The 18,762-nt window shown below is 39.4% G+C and overlaps 2 protein-coding genes across 3 annotated transcripts in view; one reads left to right on the forward strand and one right to left on the reverse strand.

The window, feature by feature from the left end:
• Nucleotides 1-7,394, reverse strand: part of LOC130928500 (multiple PDZ domain protein) — a 39,778-nt gene extending 32,384 nt beyond the window's left edge. Inside the window, exons 1-3 of the mRNA XM_057855156.1 lie at nt 7,263-7,394; nt 3,592-3,678; nt 1,704-1,870 (exon numbers count right to left, since the gene is read on the reverse strand). Of these exons, the coding sequence (XP_057711139.1) occupies nt 1,704-1,870; nt 3,592-3,607 (183 nt within the window). The 5' untranslated portion in view covers nt 3,608-3,678; nt 7,263-7,394. The remainder of the gene's footprint in view (nt 1-1,703; nt 1,871-3,591; nt 3,679-7,262) is intronic.
• The window catches only part of LOC130928501 (adhesion G protein-coupled receptor L3-like), a 231,677-nt gene that overhangs the window by 9,597 nt on the left and 203,318 nt on the right, over nt 1-18,762 (forward strand). For both annotated transcript variants that reach the window (XM_057855157.1, XM_057855158.1), the window contains exon 2: nt 14,636-14,828. The gene's annotated coding sequence lies outside the window, so the exon portion shown is untranslated. The remainder of the gene's footprint in view (nt 1-14,635; nt 14,829-18,762) is intronic.

Genomic DNA, 18,762 nt, shown 5'->3' on the forward strand with positions numbered 1-18,762 from the left:
TGCAGCAAAATGTATTTTGACATGTGGCATTTTTGGGGGGTATATAGCATTTTTGCAGGCCATGAACATCCATGTCATTGACGGCTACGCACGTCCAAATTTTCCATTAGTTTTAAATGGCAGAAAAAGATGTGTGGCTGTGATTTATGATCATCCACTTACCATTACAGTGAACTGACATCAGACTGGCACCAAAGTCAGGCTATGCCATGGATGGCTATGAACGTCCAAATTTTCCATTCATATTAAATAACATAAAATCAAACAAATCAAAATACATTTTGCCACATGGCAAAAAAAAAAATAAAAAAAATTGCAAAATCCATGTTGCCACATGGCAAAAACAAATGCCACATGGCAAAATCCAAGTTGGCATATGGCAAAAAATGCCACATGGCAAAAAAAAAAAAAAAAAAAACCCATGGCAAAATCCATGTTGCCACTTGGCAAAAATATGCCACATGGTAAAATCACTGTTGCCACATGGCAAAAAAAATGCCACATGGCAAAATCCATGTTGCCACATGGCAAAAAAATGCCACATGGCAAAATCCAAGTTGCCATATGACAAAAAAAAATGCCACATGGCAAAATCCATGTTGCCACACGGCAAAAAAATGCCACATGGCAAAATCCATGTTGCCACATGGCAAAATCCACGTTGCCACATGGCAAAATCCACGTTGCCACATGGCAAAAAAATTAAAACAAATACCACATGGCAAAATTCATGTTGCCACATGGCAAGAGAAAACAAATGCCACATGGCAAAATCAATGTTGCCACATGGCAAAAACCATGTTGCCACATGGCAAAAAAAACCAAATGCCACATGGCAAAATCCATGGGGGGGGGGCAGATCTGGCCCATTTCATCGTTTTGTGTGACACGCGACATTTTTTTTTTGTTTTTTTCAGGGTTGTCCAATATTATCGGAAAAACATTTTAAAATGATATGCTTTGCTCCCAATTTACATGCTGATCCATTTCTTTTAAATGCTAGTCCTCGATCTGATGGGAGGACGACGCTGACAATGACTTTGCAGATAGGTAGTATTAATGTCCCTGCCACAGTGTGGGACTTTTTGGATTTAGCAACAAGTTCAGCAACAAGCTAACTGGCTTTGGGGGCTTTCTCATTTACCTTTGTATTATTTCTCAACAAACTTGCCTGTTTCTCTGTTTTCCCGAATCTGAACAAAATAGTCCATAGTTTGAAGCGACTGGTGTTTTGTTTGGAAATGACGTTTAAGCTTGGTTGGCACCATGGCGCTGTTTGGATAGCTGCTCGTGTCGCGTTCAAGAACTGCTCGGATTTGTAGGATTTCTAGCCATCAGCCACCTTGCTGTCCTGGAGCATTGACAGTCTTCACATAAAAGGGATCAAATGGATCGGGATATTTTCGTGTATATCGACACTTGATGAGTCGAATCAAATGATGTACAGTAGACGTGTTAGGGTTCACGCGTCATGTTCAGCAAGGTGGCAAGGAATTAGAGTGGTTTTTGAACACGACACGAGCAATACCTCGCTCACCTGCACACAATCTAGAACTTTCTATTCTAGTCCATCCTTCCGACTGCAACTCTGCCCGACGTCGTGAAAGAAAAAAGCGAGACTGGATAATTTCTCACGGAACACCTGACCATATCTCATCTGTCTGTACAATGTAGTCATCACTGAATCCGAACGGAGCATTCACCTGGTCTTTAAGCTGCTGCACGGTCTTCTGCAAGGCCAAGATTTGGTGGAAGAGAGGGCTCTGGAGCACCGACTTGAGCAGGCTGAGCTTCTCTTCGGTGGGCACCTCTCCTCGCTCCTTCAGCTTGGCCTGGAGTCGCTCCACTGCCTGCAAGGCACGCTGCGTGTCTGAGAAAACAACACGTTTATTAATTCGGATAAGATTATGGTTTTGACTGAATTGATCATTCAAAAACTCTTCAATCATCAGCTGCTGATGTTGTTTTTCATCTGGGGAAAACATGTTGCGACATGGATTTTGCCATGTGGCTTTTTTTTGTGCCCTGTGGCAACATGGAGTTTGCCACGTGGCATTTTTTTTGCCATGTGGCAACATGGATTTTGCAATATGCCATTTTTTGCCATGTGGCAACATGGATTTTGCCATGTGGCATTTATTGTGCCCTGTGGCAACATGCATTTTGCCATGTGACATTTTTTTGCCATATGGCAACATGGAGTTTGCCATGTGGCATTTTTTTTTTTTTTTTGCCATGTGGCAACATGGGTTTTGCAATATGGCATTTTTTTGCCATATGGCAACATGGATTTTGCAATATGGCATTTTTTTGCCATGTGGCAACATGGATTTTGCAATATCGCATTTTTTTGCCATGTGGCAACATGGATTTTGCAATATGGCATTTTTTTGCCATGTGGCAACATGGATTTTGCAATATGGCATTTTTTTGCCATGTGGCAACATGGATTTTGCAATATGGCATTTTTTTGCCATGTGGCAACATGGATTTTGCAATATGGCTTTTTTTTTTTTTTTTTTTTGCCATGTGGCAACATTGAGTTTGCCACGTGGCATTTTTTTTTTGCCATGTGGCAACATGGATTTTGCCATGTGGCATTTTTTTTGTCATGTGGCAACATGGATTTTGCAATATGGCATTTTTTGCCATGTGGCAACATGGATTTTGCAATATGCCATTTTTTGCCATGTGGCAACATGGATTTTGCCATGTGGCATTTATTGTGCCCTGTGGCAACATGGGAGTTTGCCATGTGGCATTTTTTTGCCATATGGCAACATGGAGTTTGCCATGTGGCTTTTTTTTTTTTTTGCCATGTGGCAACATGGGTTTTGCAATATGGCATTTTTTTGCCATGTGGCAACATGGGTTTTGCAATATGCCATTTTTTTTTTTTTGCCATGTGGCAAAATGTAGTTGTTTGTTTTTCTGCCATTCAATATGAATGGAAAATTTGGACGCCATGGCAAGCCTGATTTGGGTGCCAATTGAATGTCAGTGCGCTGTACAACGCGTTTATTAATTCGGATAAGAATACGGTTTTGACTGAATTGATTATTCAAAAACTCTCCAATCATCGGCCGCTTATGTTGTTTTTCATCTGGGGAAAACAAAAGTTTTCAATGTTTTCCGAGACCGCCGGCTAAACGTCGGAAGCGTATCGGGCGGAAATGAAAGCAATTTAATGTCTGCTCGCCAGAGGCTGCGTAAGCTCCTCGGTCGGGTCGGGCCGGTCCACCGTCAACCGTGGACAAAAATGAAGCAATTTCCAGTGCTCGCTGACTGTGACTATCACCTAATGGGGCATGCACCGGCTCAAAAGCCGGGATTTGTTGTTTGAACAAAAGCTGTCGACAGCACCCCGGCGTCAGCATGTTTTCCCTCTCTGAGCGCTACGCAGGTAATCTTATTAGAAACACATTAATTGGCTGTGCTCGAGTGGTTGGAGAAAGGCTCGGAGTGAGAGGGAGCACGCTAAACTTAACATTTGATAGATAGAAGTCAACGCTTAACCGCTACCATCATCATTTGCCGCGCAACGACTCCGCAGAGTGCATTAGCTCTCCGCTACGAACGGTATCGACTCACCCATTGTTTCAATCATTTTTACAGCTCCGGCCGGATGCCGTTTCTCCCCATTAAAAGGAATTTCACACTCCAGCCGCTCGCCGAGGCCTGGAAAGCAAAAACGTAACGTTAGCGCTGTCAACAATGTGAACCCCGGCCAAGAAATGCCAAAGGCCCTAGTCGCGTTGCCCGCGGGATGAATCGCCTCGATTGCAATTTTTCAATACAGTTGACTGCACCGACAACTCTTTAAATGACTCATTAGCACCGGCGGTGCCGCAACAGCGCAAATCTACAAATCAGAGAAACGCAATCATTTGTAAGCATTTTTTTTTAATGACTTCAAGATCATTCCAAGTCGTTTCTATTAAAGAATGGTGGTATGAAACCAATGAATAATACATAAATATTTTGAACTGTGTTATTGTAAGCCATTTTTTCTCACCATATTTAAACAAAGTCTTGAAATACAGTGGTATGAAAAAGTATCGGAACCAAAAGTAGTATTTGCCATGTGGCAAAATGGATTTTGCCATGTGGCATTTTTTTTTACCATGTGGCAAAATCCATTTTGTCATGAGGCAACATGTATTTTTACATGTGGCTTTTTTTTTTGCCATGCGGCATTTTTTTTGCCATGTGGCAACATGGATTTTGGCATGTGGCATTTTTTTTACCATGTGGCAAAATAGATTTTGCCATGAGGCCTTTTTTTTGCCATGTGGCAACATGGATTTTGCCATGTGGCATTTTTTATGCCATGTGGCAACAGGTAATTTGCCATGTGGCATTTTTTTTGCCATGTGGCTAAATTGATTTTGCCATGTGGCATGTTTTTTTTTGCAATGTGCAAAATGTATTTTGACATGTGGCATTTTTTTTGGTATGTGGCAAAATTGATTTTGCCATGTGTTTTTTTTTTTTTTTTGCCATGTGGCAAAATTGATTTTGCCATGTGGTATTTTTTTTTATTTTATTTTTTTTGCCATGTGGCAAAATGGATTTTGCCATGTGGCGTTTTTTTTTTTTTTTTTTTTTTTTTTTTTTTTTTTTTTTTTTTTTGCAATGTGCAAAATGCATTTCGACATGTGGCATTTTTTTGGTATGTAGCAAAATGGATTTTGGTTTGTGGCATTATTTTTGGGGTAGAAAATCACAGCCACACATGTTTTTCTGCCAGTTAATATGAATGGAAAATTTGGACGTGCATAGCAAAAAAATGCCACATGGCAAAATCCATTTTGCCACATACCAAAAAATGCCAAATGGCAAAATACATTCTGCCACATACCAAAAAATGCCAAATGGCAAAATACATTTTGCCACCCCAAAAAAAAAATGCCACAAGGCAAAATCATGGCAAATACCAATTTTTGTTCTCGCTGTCTCTCACCTTTTGGATTTTTCTCACATTTCTGCATAAAACCACCATCAAATGTGATCTGATCTTTGTCAAAATCACACAACTGTCTGCTTTAACTAAAACCACCCTAACATTTATAAGTCTTTATATTTTAATGAGGATAGCATGCAAACAATGGCAGAAGGGGGAAAATAAGGAAGTGAACCCTCTGCCTAAGGAGACTTAAAGAGCAATTGACACCAATGTTTACCAAACAATCTGAGTCTGGTATGTGCCTAATCAGTGATAAGTGGTTTAAAGCTGCCATGCCCACTATAAAACACACACCTGGTAAGAATTGTCTTGATGAAGAGCATTGTGTGTATCGTGACTCAATCAAAAGAAATGTCCAAAGACCTGCCATCATGGATTGATGATTTGTATAAAGCTCGGAAAGGATACAAAACCATCTCTAAAAGTCTGGATGTTCATCATTCGAATGTCAGAGAAGTTTTTTACAAATGGGGAGAGTTTGGCAGTGTTGCTCCTCTCCCAAGGAGTGGCGGTCCACTGAAAATGACACCAGGAGTTCAGTGCAGAATACTCAGAGAGGTAAAAAAAAAAAAAAAGCCGAGAGTGTCTGCTAAAGACTTACACAAACCACTGGCACAGTCCAATATCTCTGTGCACACATCAACTATTTGTAGAACTATGGCAAAGAATGGTGTTCATGGGAGGACTCCACAGAGGAAGCCACTGCTGTCAAAAAAAAAGAACATTGTTGCTTGTTTAATGTTCACATGAAGACACTTGGACACTCCATGGATGTTTTGGCAAAATATTTTGTCGACCGATAAAACCAAAGTTGAATTGTTCGGGAGTAACACACAATGTCGTGTGGAGGAAAAATGGAACAGCTCACCAACATCAACAAATCATTCCAACTGTGAAGCATTGGGGAGGGAGCATCATGATTTGGGGCTGTTTGCTGCCTCAGGGCCTGGACAACTTGCAATCATTAATGGAAGAATAAATTGAAAGGTTTTGCTGGTAAACTTGAGGCTGTCTGTCAGACAGTTGAAGCTAAAAAGAGGATGGATGCTGCAACAAGACAATGATCCAAAGCACAGAAGTAAATCAACTTCAGAATGGTTTCAGAAGAACAAAATCCAGACTTGAACCCCATTGGGATGCTGTGGCATGACCTAAAGACAGCGATTTATGCCAGACATCCCAGGAATCTGACTGAACTACAGCAGTTTTGTAGAGAGGATTAGTCTTTATTGATGTACCAGACTGATATGCAGCTACAGGAAGCGTCTGGTTGAAATTATAAATGCCAAAGGGGGAGGTCCACAAAATATTAAATGTGATGGTTCACTTACATATTTTTCCTCCTTCTGTCATTGTTTGCATACTATCCTCATTGAAATGTGAAAACCTATAAATGTTTGGATGATTCTAGTTAAAGCAGACGCTGAATTTTCTTCTGTGTGATTTTGACAAAGATCAGATCACGTTTGATGATTGTATGCAGAAATGTGAGACAATTCAAAAGGTTCAGATACTTTTCATACTACTGTAGTTTCAACAAACAAAACTACAATACAATGGCAGATAACTGCGAGAGGTTTGCTCGAATAACAACCACAAGCTGTCGCTTTGCAAAGTACCACCAGAAACTTTTTAAAATATGTATAATTTTGTTTTCTTGCACTGTTTTAGCGTGACGGCCCGACAGGCTTATAAATTGACTGGGGAAATGCTGACAATGACATCATTTCTGTTTAAAAATCTAAGACGGTTCATTTGTTTTGAAACGATTTTTCAGTTTTACACTACTGTTCAAAAGTTTGAAGTCAAACCAGACAATTTTATTTTTGCATCATACGGATTGAACGCCTATCACCTTCAATGGCAGCCAGTGTTTTCAATGGAATAACAACTGAGCCGTTCCAACAGAAGGAAGGAATGCGTTTCCTCCGTTTTCCTCGTATCTTGCTGACTGCGTGCTACAATCAGCGTTGGCTTGGTTTCTATGTTGAATAGTAAGCGAGGACAATCCGCTTTTCTCGACTCCTCCTTCTTCTCCTCCCCCGTCCAGAGTCTCATCCGACCGTGGCTCGAAAAGCAACAGGCTTTCCAGCGACAAAACTTTGCTCGATCGCACCAATAAAACAAGAAAAAGAGCAAAAAACATGTCTCGATCGGAATAAAACCGCATCTGAAAGTCCGTCGTCGCCTTTGCCGATCGCCTTAACTCGCAACGTCACCCAAGGGAAGGAAAGCCGTATTCACAATCCGTGTTTTTTTTTTTTTTTTTTAAATGAATGACCAAGTATATACTTACATTAAGCGGCGCTTCTCAGGCGGAAAGTACACAACGCGAGTTGTCCCGTCCCGCGGCTAACGGCGCACTGACCCGGGTTTAATAAACAATGGGGGCGTCGCGTAACCCGATCCTGCTTGCGGTCGCTCGGCTCAGTGAGAGACGCTCCAGCGAGGGGCGGAGGGGCTGGTTAGTCTCTGGGGTTCAGGCCCCCCCTGGTGGTGGCCTTCGCTCCCTGCAAAGACTGCCTTGACCAAGAACAGTGCTTCTCAATTACAGTAGTACCGTAGGCAGAGTTTGACTTTTAGGGCAGGGGTATTGAGGTAGATTTGTGTCTTTATTATTCAATCCAAAAAAAAAAGTTGGCTGGATGGAGCCCTGGCGGCTATTATTCTTGCTTCATGTTTTTATGCCATTGGCTAGTCACCTGCCACTCAAATATGTCTGAAGTAGCGGTGAATTTGGATCTGTGTCAAAATGATTCAATCGAAAAAATGTGCGTTCAAAAATTTTTCTACTTCAAAAAAAGTGCGTTCAAAACTTTTTCCACTTTAAAGTTTAAAACTTTTTGCTTTCCAAAAAAAGTGACACTTCAATAAAAAAAATGTTTCAAAAATTTTTTTTCCCAAAGATATTTTTGCCAGTGATTTTTTTCTTTGATAATTTTTTTTTTGATTGAAGCAACTTTTATTGAGGATTGAATAATTTAGACACAAATGTGTGGAGTTTGCATGTTCTCCCCGTGCCTGCGTTAGTTTTCTCCGGGAAGTCCTGTTTCCTCCCACATCCCATAAACATGCGTGGTAGGCTGATTGAACACTCTAAATTGTCCGTAGGTATGAGTGTGTGCGTGAGTGGTTGTATGTCTCCTTGTGCCCTGCGATTGGCTGGCAACCAGTTCAGGGTGTACCCTGCCTACTGCCCGTAGTTAGTTGGGATAGGCTCCAGCACCTCCACGACCCTCGTGAGGAAAAGCGGCATGGAAAATGAATGAATGAATGATTCCTTAAATGTATGTATGTAACAAAGGCAGTATTATCAAGAGCTAAACATGTCTATAGTTAGAGGATTGAATAATTTAGACACAAATGTCCTAAAGCACAGGTGTCAAACCGATTCCAGAAAGGGCCAAGTGGGTGCTGGATTTTGTTCCAACCGATACAACGCAGAGAGTTTAACCAATGAACTTCCTGCTGAAACAAGCAGCATCTGACAAAGTTTAACTGATTACACATGTAAAAGATCTAATTGGTGTAAAGGTGTCCTCTTCATTGGTTGGAAAGCAAACCTGCACCCACTTGGCCCTTTCTGGAATCGGTTTGACACCTGTGAAGGCTCAAACACATCAATCAAAGAAAACCGTTTCAATGAAAAATGTAGTGTTCAAATGCGAATTTCTGAGTCTCAAACATTTTTTCCACATTCAAAAACTTTTTTCCTATGATTAAATTAAAAAAAAAAAAGAAATTGAAGTGATTTTTCTTTTGAAAATATATATTTTTTGGTTTGAAGCCACTTATTTTTGGATTGAATAATAAAGACCAAAATGTCTTAGCCAAAATGTGGTCCAAAAGCAAAACTACATCATGTCAATCAAAAAAGTTGTTTCAATCAAAAAAAAAAAAAAAAAAAAAAAAAAAAGGACTTAAAGAAAAAAATCAAAGAAAAAGTTTTCAAATACATTTTTTGGAGTTTCAAATTTATTTTTGCATTCAAACACATTTTTTTTGATCGAAGTAACTTTTTTTGTGATTGAAAATATTTTGATTGAAGCAACTTTTTTTTGGATTGAATAATAAAGACACAAATCTACTTCCATACAGGGGAGGCAAAACATGTTGACATACGTGTCAACCCGAGGCCATTGGCAATCTTACAAATAGTGACGTATGCCTTTACAAATTTCCGACTAATCTTACAACATTTTATATAGTGTGCAATATGAAACAGACAAAAAACTCCATTTTTAAAATATGAATTTATTGGTAATATTGTCCCATCTAACCTGGTGCAATCAAAGAACAATCAATATCTTCAGCTCCATCAGGATGACTAAAATTTAACAGTGACTTTTGTAATAATTGTATGTAGCACTTTTGGCAATTTCTATCATGTGTTTTGATGGCTGCATTTCAGTTTGACTTGAAGGCAGTTTGTTAGTGTGTCCAATTATAAACTGATTGATAAAATGAACTTTCCGATGTAATCTTTGAGTCAGGGAACATTTCTTTTGACATTTGTAATATTACCCAAAATAAGGAGAGAAGGCACTCAATTTGCTTGAAAAGCTTCCAAGGAGAAAGAGTGGGAAAATATCCTGCTTCTGCTATCGTTCTAACCTCGCTTTTTATTTGGGATGGCCCTAGCAACAGACGGGTGCTGGTGACACCTCTTGTCTTTGTTTGGCTATGTGTGTGCATGTAGGTGGAATTATATACATATGTGTCAGCACATTACAGCAAAGCAAAGCGGCCTCTTCTGACCTTGACCAAGCAAGGCAAAACTTTCTTTCTCTGTGAAAAATAATAATAATAATAAACAAAAGCATTTCTTCATTGTGGGCAGCAATTCAAAAAAGCAAGTATATAATAACAACTTAATAACTATCTCATCAAATACATTTCATGAAGAAATAGCATTTGGTAAGTAATAAAATGCAACAATATGATTCCTTAAATGTATTGAAGATGACCTGTGGAACCTAGAACAAGGCAGTATTATCAAGAGCTAAACATGTCTATAGTTATCAATTCCAAAAAATGGTCTCGTACTGCAATCAATCATGGAACATCCTATTATAGCAATCAAGACTTTATTATGAGCCTTCATTGGAAAAAGCAAATATTTAATAACTATTTAATAATTATCAGTTTGATCATTGTTGACCTAAATAAATTGTCAACTTGTGTTTTGAAGCCTTTTTCCAGCTTTCAAAATGGAGTCAGTACAAGGTGTTAGGATTAAGGTGAACGCGCAGAGTTTGGACTTTTGACCGGGTCGTCGGGAACTCGCCGGCCCGGGTCGTTGGGCGCGGTGGCTGAGTGGTTAGCACGTCCCCCTCACAGTTCTGAGATCAAGGGTTCAATCCCGGGCTTCGGCCTTCCTGTGTGGAGTTTGCATGTTCTCCCCGTGCCTGTGTGGGTTTTCTCCCACATCCCAAAAACATGCATGGTAGGCTGATTGAACACTCTAAATTGTCCGTAGATATGAGTGTGTGCGTGATTGGTTGTATGTCTCCTTGTGCCCTGCGATTGGCTGGCAACCAGTTCAGGGTGTACCCTGCCTACTGCCCGTAGTTAGCTGGGATAGGCTCCAGCACCTCCGTCACCCTCGTGAGGAAAAGCGGCATGGAAAATGAATGAATGATTCCTTAAATATATGTATGTAACAAGGCAGTATTATCAAGAGCTAAACATGTCTATAGTTATCAATTCCAAAAAATATCTCTTACTGCAATCAATCATGGAACATCCTATTATAGCAATCAAGACTTTATTATGAGCCGTCACTGGTTAAAACAAATAATTAATAACCGTTTAATAATCGTCTTATCAGTTTGATCATTGTCGACCTAAATAGTCAACTTGTGTTTCGAAGCCTTTTTCCAGCTTTTAAAATGGAGTCAGTACAAGGGGTTAGGATTAATGTGAACGCGCAGAGTTTGGCCTTTTGGCAGGGTTGTCGGGGTCTCGCCGGCCCTGGTCGTTGGATCTACGCCAGCGCATGTCCGGCGGTTCGGCTGGCATGATAGCGGCAATCTGGCTAAAATGTCAGATTCCTTCAGCTGCCATTGACAGTGATAGACGTACCAGACTTGCATTAAAGATGGCTGCTTTTCCAAAGACTACACAGTAACTTGGTCAAATTACCACTGACAACACTGAAACTAAGGAAAACCACCGACAACCTTGCTACTTGCTTCCAAAACCGCTCTAATTCGATTTTATAAATGAACACTGGCTGCCATTGATGGTGCTAAATGTCCAACGCAAAAAACATTGGACGACCAAGAAATACTGTAGCTCTTTACACCCTCCTGCTGTGATTTTTCAAAAAGTTTGTCACAAGTAAACACTTAACCGGGAGGTCTGACATAAAATCATCCCAATTCCAACGTCTATCATCTGTACGTCTATCTGCTCCCTCTTATAGACTCCACTTAAGAGCCGGCTGGACAATAACCCTTTTATCTCTGAATCCCTAAAACGTACCTGTGTAGCAGCACGTGTCCAAGCCTTCTAGCAGAAGAACAAATGAGATTTTTAGTGTCGGTGATGGCGAACTAATGCCGTGGCAGGGCTTTTATTGCATGTCAGCCTTTTGTGAATATTGACTGATCCGCTGGCGATGAATCAAAAGGAGGAGGCGGACGAGCGCGGCGGCGTTCTCCGCCGTCGCCACTTTAATTCAATCATCGGCCGAGACATATTGAGCTCGCAAACCTCCGGGGCGCGTCTTTATTGCATCATATGACTTCATGCACTTAACCGCTCGCCGAGGAAATCGCGGCAAAAAAGACGGATGTCATATCTGCGATACTTAAGTAAGCCGTTGACGCAGGTGGAGCAATTTGCTTTTAAAAGTTGACGGCGGTGACGTTTTGTCAATGGTTACGCGACTTTAATGGCGTATAAATGCTTTGTTTCCTGATGGGCCTCTGCTTGTTCTCCGCTTCTTGACGTGTCGCAATTAGCTACGTTGCGCTAAGAGCTAACGGAAACAATATTTGGAAACTTGGATCGGATGCAAAAAAAAAGTTCACGAAAGTATTCTATTCATACCTGGAACAGATGCAAGTCTAAGCTAGAGGTACAAATTACTCAAATTAGAAAATGGCATTAAATGATTTCCTTATTTCCATGTCATTAAAAATTTAAATTAGTATGCAGAGGAAGAATACAGCGATCTCTTGCTACTTTGCGGTTCAACTTTCACACCCTAAGTATCTTGTTATAAGAATAAAAGAGTTCTGAAAGTATATTTAAGTACACTCTATTTACGTCCAAGTATGTATGTACACTTACATAGACATACACACGTACATACATATATCTATATATCTATATATTTGTGGTGGAAAAGACTCAGGTGACTTGAAGTTCCGCTCTGAGACCCCCAATTTAGCCAAATTTCAAAATTGTCCTATATGCACGTGTGATACATCATTGGAAAGCTTAAAATCTCAATTTTCTGGGGGAAGAAAAATTTTGAACAGGACAGCATTTAAAAAAAAAAAATTAAACAAAACCGTAACTGGAGGCGAGAGCACACGAGAGCAGAATTAAAGGCGCCGCAATTTTAACGAGATATTATCGCGTACACAGACAAGACTGAAAAAGCGGTTTCTGCTCTTGCACTCCTCTTTAAAATAAACTGCTGCATTTGAAGCCAAAACAACTGTTGTGTTTGATAGAACAGCATGTCTATATGCTGCCAAAGCAGATTCATGGTGCATTAAGCCCCCAAACTACTTTTAATTTGTCCGTTTTACCCTGAAAACCCTCGTTTACAAACGTCGCGCAACCGTTTTTGTTTCAACCTAGCCATAAAAAGGTAAGTAATGATATTTATCATTCAAAATGTCTGTCGTTTTTAGCTTAGAATCATTAATTGCTGTCTAATATTTAGTTAAAAAGAAAAAAACGACTTTAAAAATTCACTGGCACATTTTATACTTTTAACTAAATTACGTCACAAAAATTTGGCGTCTGTAAAAAAGTTACGGATATCTACCTCATAACTATTGCTTAATTATATTTTTTTCGTTAGTTGCATTTTCCCCAATATTTTAGATGATAATCGATCCAGACAAAGAAAGAGTGAAAAAAAATGTTTAAAGGGTAAATATGTGAAAATGAAAATCTCGATTACTCCTTGACGTCTGTGATTTCTGCATCGCAGCCCATGTTTCACCCATAAAATTCCGGAAAAATCCAGCTGTGGCCATTCACATCTGTGTCTTGACACTCGATGATACATGCTATATGGAGTTTTTGGGTCGAAACAAGGTAAGTACGCGATAATATCTCGTTACAATCATGGCGTCTGTAATTCTGCTCTCGCGTGCTCTCACCTCCAGTTAGGGTTTTGCTGATATAATCAGTATTTAATTTGTTTCAAACTATTTTTAATGTTCTAATGATAACATGCATTTAAAGGGTTTTATATACATTTATTGATATTATACTAGTATACATATATACACCTAAAAAAAACAGTACTTCACGGTTTTTGACTTCACGCAGTTGGTTTAGGTCCCAATTCACAATATTTTGAGGGCTGAATATAGTATTAGTTAGAGGCGTGCGAAATTTCCGATTCTTAGATTATTCGCGATTTGGCCGTGAAAGATTCAAGAACGATTCACAAACATCCAAATTCCGATTATTGAATTATACCAGGTAAAGCGGAATCAAAACACAGTCAGCGCAGTCTTCAGGACGCAATGAGGAACGGACCGAGAGTGAATATCATGTCAGCCGTGACAAACAGCGCCCAGTTGCTAGTTACTACAAACATACGGCAACATACGGCTACGGTAGATATCACATATATCTAGAACTAGATGTGAAATGACGACGGCCGTGTTAGATCATATACCCAGAAATAGATGGGAAATGACACTTTCCCGTTAGTAAACAGGCGCCATCTTAAAGCAGTAGACTTCTCTAGAAGGCTCTGTTGTAGCAAAACCTAATTTTTATCTAAAAAAAAAAAAATCTTGACTTGAATCTATCTTTAAATGATGAAACTGTTTTAAAACTATCACGTCGAAAGTCGACAAAAGGGAAATCATGGAATAACGGGAGCAATTTTAACAACTTTTACGGTTGATTCACAACATTAAATTAATTGAACGTAGTTTAAAGCTGCCGATACAGAATGGGGACTTGAGTATTTTATTTTCAGTTTTTAACGGTTAACTTGATACTGAAATAGTAGTTTGTTTAGCCTGAGAGGTTTTTTGAACAATTTGGAACTGGTGTACAAAAAATTAAAAGCGGGGTTATTGGTGCATCAATAACCGATTTATAATGGAATCGGAGCCTCTGAATCGTAATCGAATCGTTAGGTGCCCAAAGATTCCCACTTCTAGTATTACCCAATTCTCCCCGTTAAAATGGATTGAACGTCTATCGTTGTCAATGGCAGCCGATGATTAAAATGACACCTTCATTTTAAAATGTCTTTGCCTTGTCAAGGTAATGGCATCAATACTGCACAATTGCAGACATTGTCATAATAGCTGGTGGCACATGGCGCATCGCATGTTTGCTGCTAGGTGGAGCCCGAGTATATCGCCAGAGCGGCAAGCCACATCCACTGCCTGCATGCGTTTGCCCCCCTCCCTCTTCTACTCCTTCACCTTCCCTCTCTCTCTCTCTCTCTATCAGTCTTTGCTGGATACGACTCAGCCGGTGCGCGCAATGTGGTTCGTCCTGTAAGACGTGCAGTTTGTGGACACCTGAAAAAAATTCAATATTTCACGTGGGATGTAAGGCGCGTGGATGCGGCCCCCCTCCCCCTACCGGAACAGGATATCGATTTGATTCCCAGTATTGGGAAGGGAAGAATCGAGAGGACGCGGTGAGTGTGATGCATATTTTTTTTCCTAATTCGTCGCCGCATCGGTGTTGTGCGTGGATATGCAGCGAGGGACCATCTGGCATCATCTGGTGATTTACCATTGATGGCGATAGAAGTCTAATCCATTTGAACTGGGAGTTCCAGCCCTCCCGGTTCAAACGGATTGGACGCCGACTAGTGACAAAGTCGTTGAAGCGGACGGCTGATAGAGCACCGCATGAATGGACGTCTATTATAGTCAATGGCAGCGAGAGAGTTAAGATGACGGCAACATAGAAAGGATCCATTCTTGGCCCCCGGAGGTAGAAATTGGACAAGGTTTGATAAGCGGCGAAGTAAGCGCATCTTCTTGAAGAGACAACACACAAGGGTCCATTTTGTCAACAGTTCCATCAAACACTTCAGCGGCTTCTTTTACGAGGCCGATACAAAAGCAACAGTTCAGGTAGACTAATACGACTTTATTGTCCTGGTGGAGAAAAAAAAAAAAAAGCGTTGTTATTGTTTCGTGATACACTATCACGCAAAACCTGAACAAATTTACACTGGGGATGAAAATGCATTCCGAAAGTTTGACCTAGCGGCGTGAAGTTTGGTCAGTTTATAAGTCGACTCATAAAAAAATTCCGCACGGAAATGACTCTTTTCTAAATCTAACCCAAAAAACTACACCGAATGCAACAGAAATGTCCCCAAAACGCTTTCAACAAAAAATTAATCGGGAGCAGTGTTGTTAATCTTACTTGAAAAAAGTAATTACAGTTACAAATGACTTCTCCTAAAAAGTAATTGAGTTACTTACTCAGTTATCTCATTGTGAGAGTAATTACAGTGGTCTGAAAAAGTATCCGAACCTTTTGGAATTTCTCACATTTCACCGTGAAATCACCATCAAATGTGATCTGAACTGTCAAAATCACACAGATGAAAAAACAGTCCGCTTTAACTAAAACCACCCAAACATTTATAGCTTTTGATATTTTAATGAAGATAGTATGCAAACAATGACAGTAATTACCGTATTGGCCCAAATATAAAATGGCCCTGATTATAAGACGACCCCCTATTTTTCAAGACTCAAGTTTGAAAAAAGACTTTTTGAACACCAAATTAATTTTTATACAGGAAATAATTACAGTACATCCGAAACAAATGATTATAACAATATATTTGAGAGAAAAAGCATGTTATTTTGCCTCATTCAAATCTTAATATCTGAACATTTAAATATGTAAACTAGGGCTGTCAAAATGATCGCGTTAACGGGCGGTAATTAATTTTTTAAATTAATCACGTTAAAATATTTGACGCAATTAACGCACATGCCCCGCTCAAACAGACTAAAATGACAGTACAGTGTAATGTCCGCTTGTTACTTGTTTTTTGGTGTTTGGCACCCTCTGCTGGCGTTTGGGTCCAACTGATTTTATGGTTTAGTACCATGAGTGAGCATGGTGTAATTATCGACATCAACAATGGCGAGCTAGTAGTTTATTTTTTGATTGAAAATTTTACAAATTTTATTAAAATGAAAACATTACGAGGGGTTTTAATATACAATTTCTATCACTTGTACTAACATTTATCTTTTAAGAACTACAAGTCCTTCTATCCATGGATCGATTTAAGAGAATGTTAATAATGTTAATGCCATCTTGTTGATTTATTGTTATAATAAACAAATAGAGTACTTACTGTATGTACTGTATGTTGTATGTACTGTATGTCCATCTTGTGTCTTTCCATTCCAACAATAATTTACAGAAAATATGGCATATTTTATAGATGGTTTAAATTGCGTTTAATTACGATTAATTAATTTTTAAGCTGTAATTAACTCGATTAAAAATTTTAATCGTTTGACAGCCCTAATGTAAACTAAAGTGCAATCACATTCGTAAATGAATGGCTTCTGGTTATTGAAATGTAAATAAACCAATCTATTGTGATCAAACAACAAAATTACAATAACTGCATTAACCATCAAAGTGAAGTCTGACTAACTGTAATCTTGAAACAAATCTGAATACGGAAAAACTGCAATAAAATAATGCAAACTGGTTAAACTTGAGAGTAGCTGAGAATTGTCATGACAGAGTATCGCTTCAATGATATCTGGCGCCATCTAGCGTCGTGAATGGGTATAACTTCTAGACCGCGAATATAAGGCGACCCCCCCATTTTTCAGTCTTATTGCAATGCAAAAAACAAAGTCTTATATTCGGGCCAATACAGTATGTGAACCATCACATTTAATATTTTGTGGACCCCCCTTTGGCAGCAATAACTTCAACCAGACGCTTCCTGTAGCTGCAGATCAGCCTGACACATCGTTTAGGTATAATCTTGGCCCATTCTTCTCTACAAATCTGCTGTAGTTTAGTCAGATTCCGGGGACGTCTGGCATGAATCACTGTTTTGAGGTCATGCCACAGCATCTCAATGGGGTTCAAGTCTGGACTTTGACTTGGCCACTTCAGAACGTGTAGTTTGTTCTTCTTACTTATGTGTTTTGGATCATTGTCTTGTTGCAGCATCAATCCTCTTTTTAGCTTGAACTGTCTGACAGACGGCCTCAGGTTTACTGCAAAACTTTTGAATTCATTCTTCCATTAATGATTGCCCTGAGGCAGCCAAACAACCCCAAATCATGATGCTCTCTCCACCATGCTTCACGGTAGGGATGAGGTGTTGATGTTGGTGAGCTGTTCTATCGTTCCTCCACACCTGACATTGTGTGTTACTCCCAAACAATTCAACTTTGGCATCATCAGTCCATAAAATTACTTCTGTGGAGTGTCCAAGTGCCTATTTGTGAACTAACTCAAAAAACTGGGAAAAAAAAAAAAAAAAAAAATTCTAAGAACAATAGCTTTTACATGCATTTTTTTTTTTTTTTTTTGGATTGAAGCAACTTTTTTGATTGAAGTAATGTCTCCCGGGCCACGGGTCCCCCCATAAAATCCGCTTCTGCTCTCTTCCCAGTTTCATTTGGCACCGATTGACCCCGAAAAACTGCAGATATGATCCTTTTATTTGCACGATAGGAAATATAATATTTAGATGAATGCCGCTTCATTTCTGCAGATGTTGTTTCCTTTGCCGGAATTCAGTGCAATTTTTTTTTTGTAATTTATTTCTTTGGCCTAATGTGGTTAAGTATTAGGTTATAGTACAGTATAATAATATTTCAGAGAGATAACTTTGTGCTGAGAAAAAAAAATCACACATTTAAAGCTGTTACTCACAATGTTACTCATTACTTGAGTATTCTTTTCACTAAAGACACTTTTTGGATGACTGCTTTTACTTGAGTAATATTATTTTGAAGTCACATTACTCTTTCTTGAGTAAAGGTTTTGGCTACTCTACCCACTTATTGCCAGATGTCATGAAGTGCCATTTTGTCTTTAACTCCATGTATGAAATTGATGCATCTGTCATAAGCGTCCATTCATGCTCATGACTGTGTCATGTCATAATTGTGACAGTCTTATACGGTCAAATAAAGTGTTACCAGCATTTTATAGTTGGCTCAATCTTACAGATTAATTTTCTTCAACTAAGAAATATCAAAATTTTCACTTTTTAAAACTAGGAGGATAGTCTATACTCATTTTACTCAGAATACTAACACTACTATTAATACTACTACTAATACTAATACTCATTTTCAGGAATATTGACGGCCCCCGACGTCCAATTCGAACGTTCAATCAATGGAAACTATTGAGTTAATATTTCACATCGGGTTCAGTATTATCTCCAAGTGTATTTGGCCTTCTAAAAAGAGTTCCGAGGAGCTTGAAATTCCAGCAAACAAGTGCGTCACCATGGCAACCACCGCAGTAAGCCTCTTTTCCTGCAGGCAATGTGCAACATCCCAACGAGCCCATTGGCATGTTTCGTTCAGCCCGAGTTGAAAATGACATTG

Source organism: Corythoichthys intestinalis, chromosome 13, assembly GCF_030265065.1.
Source record: "Corythoichthys intestinalis isolate RoL2023-P3 chromosome 13, ASM3026506v1, whole genome shotgun sequence".
Lineage (NCBI taxonomy): Eukaryota > Metazoa > Chordata > Actinopteri > Syngnathiformes > Syngnathidae > Corythoichthys > Corythoichthys intestinalis.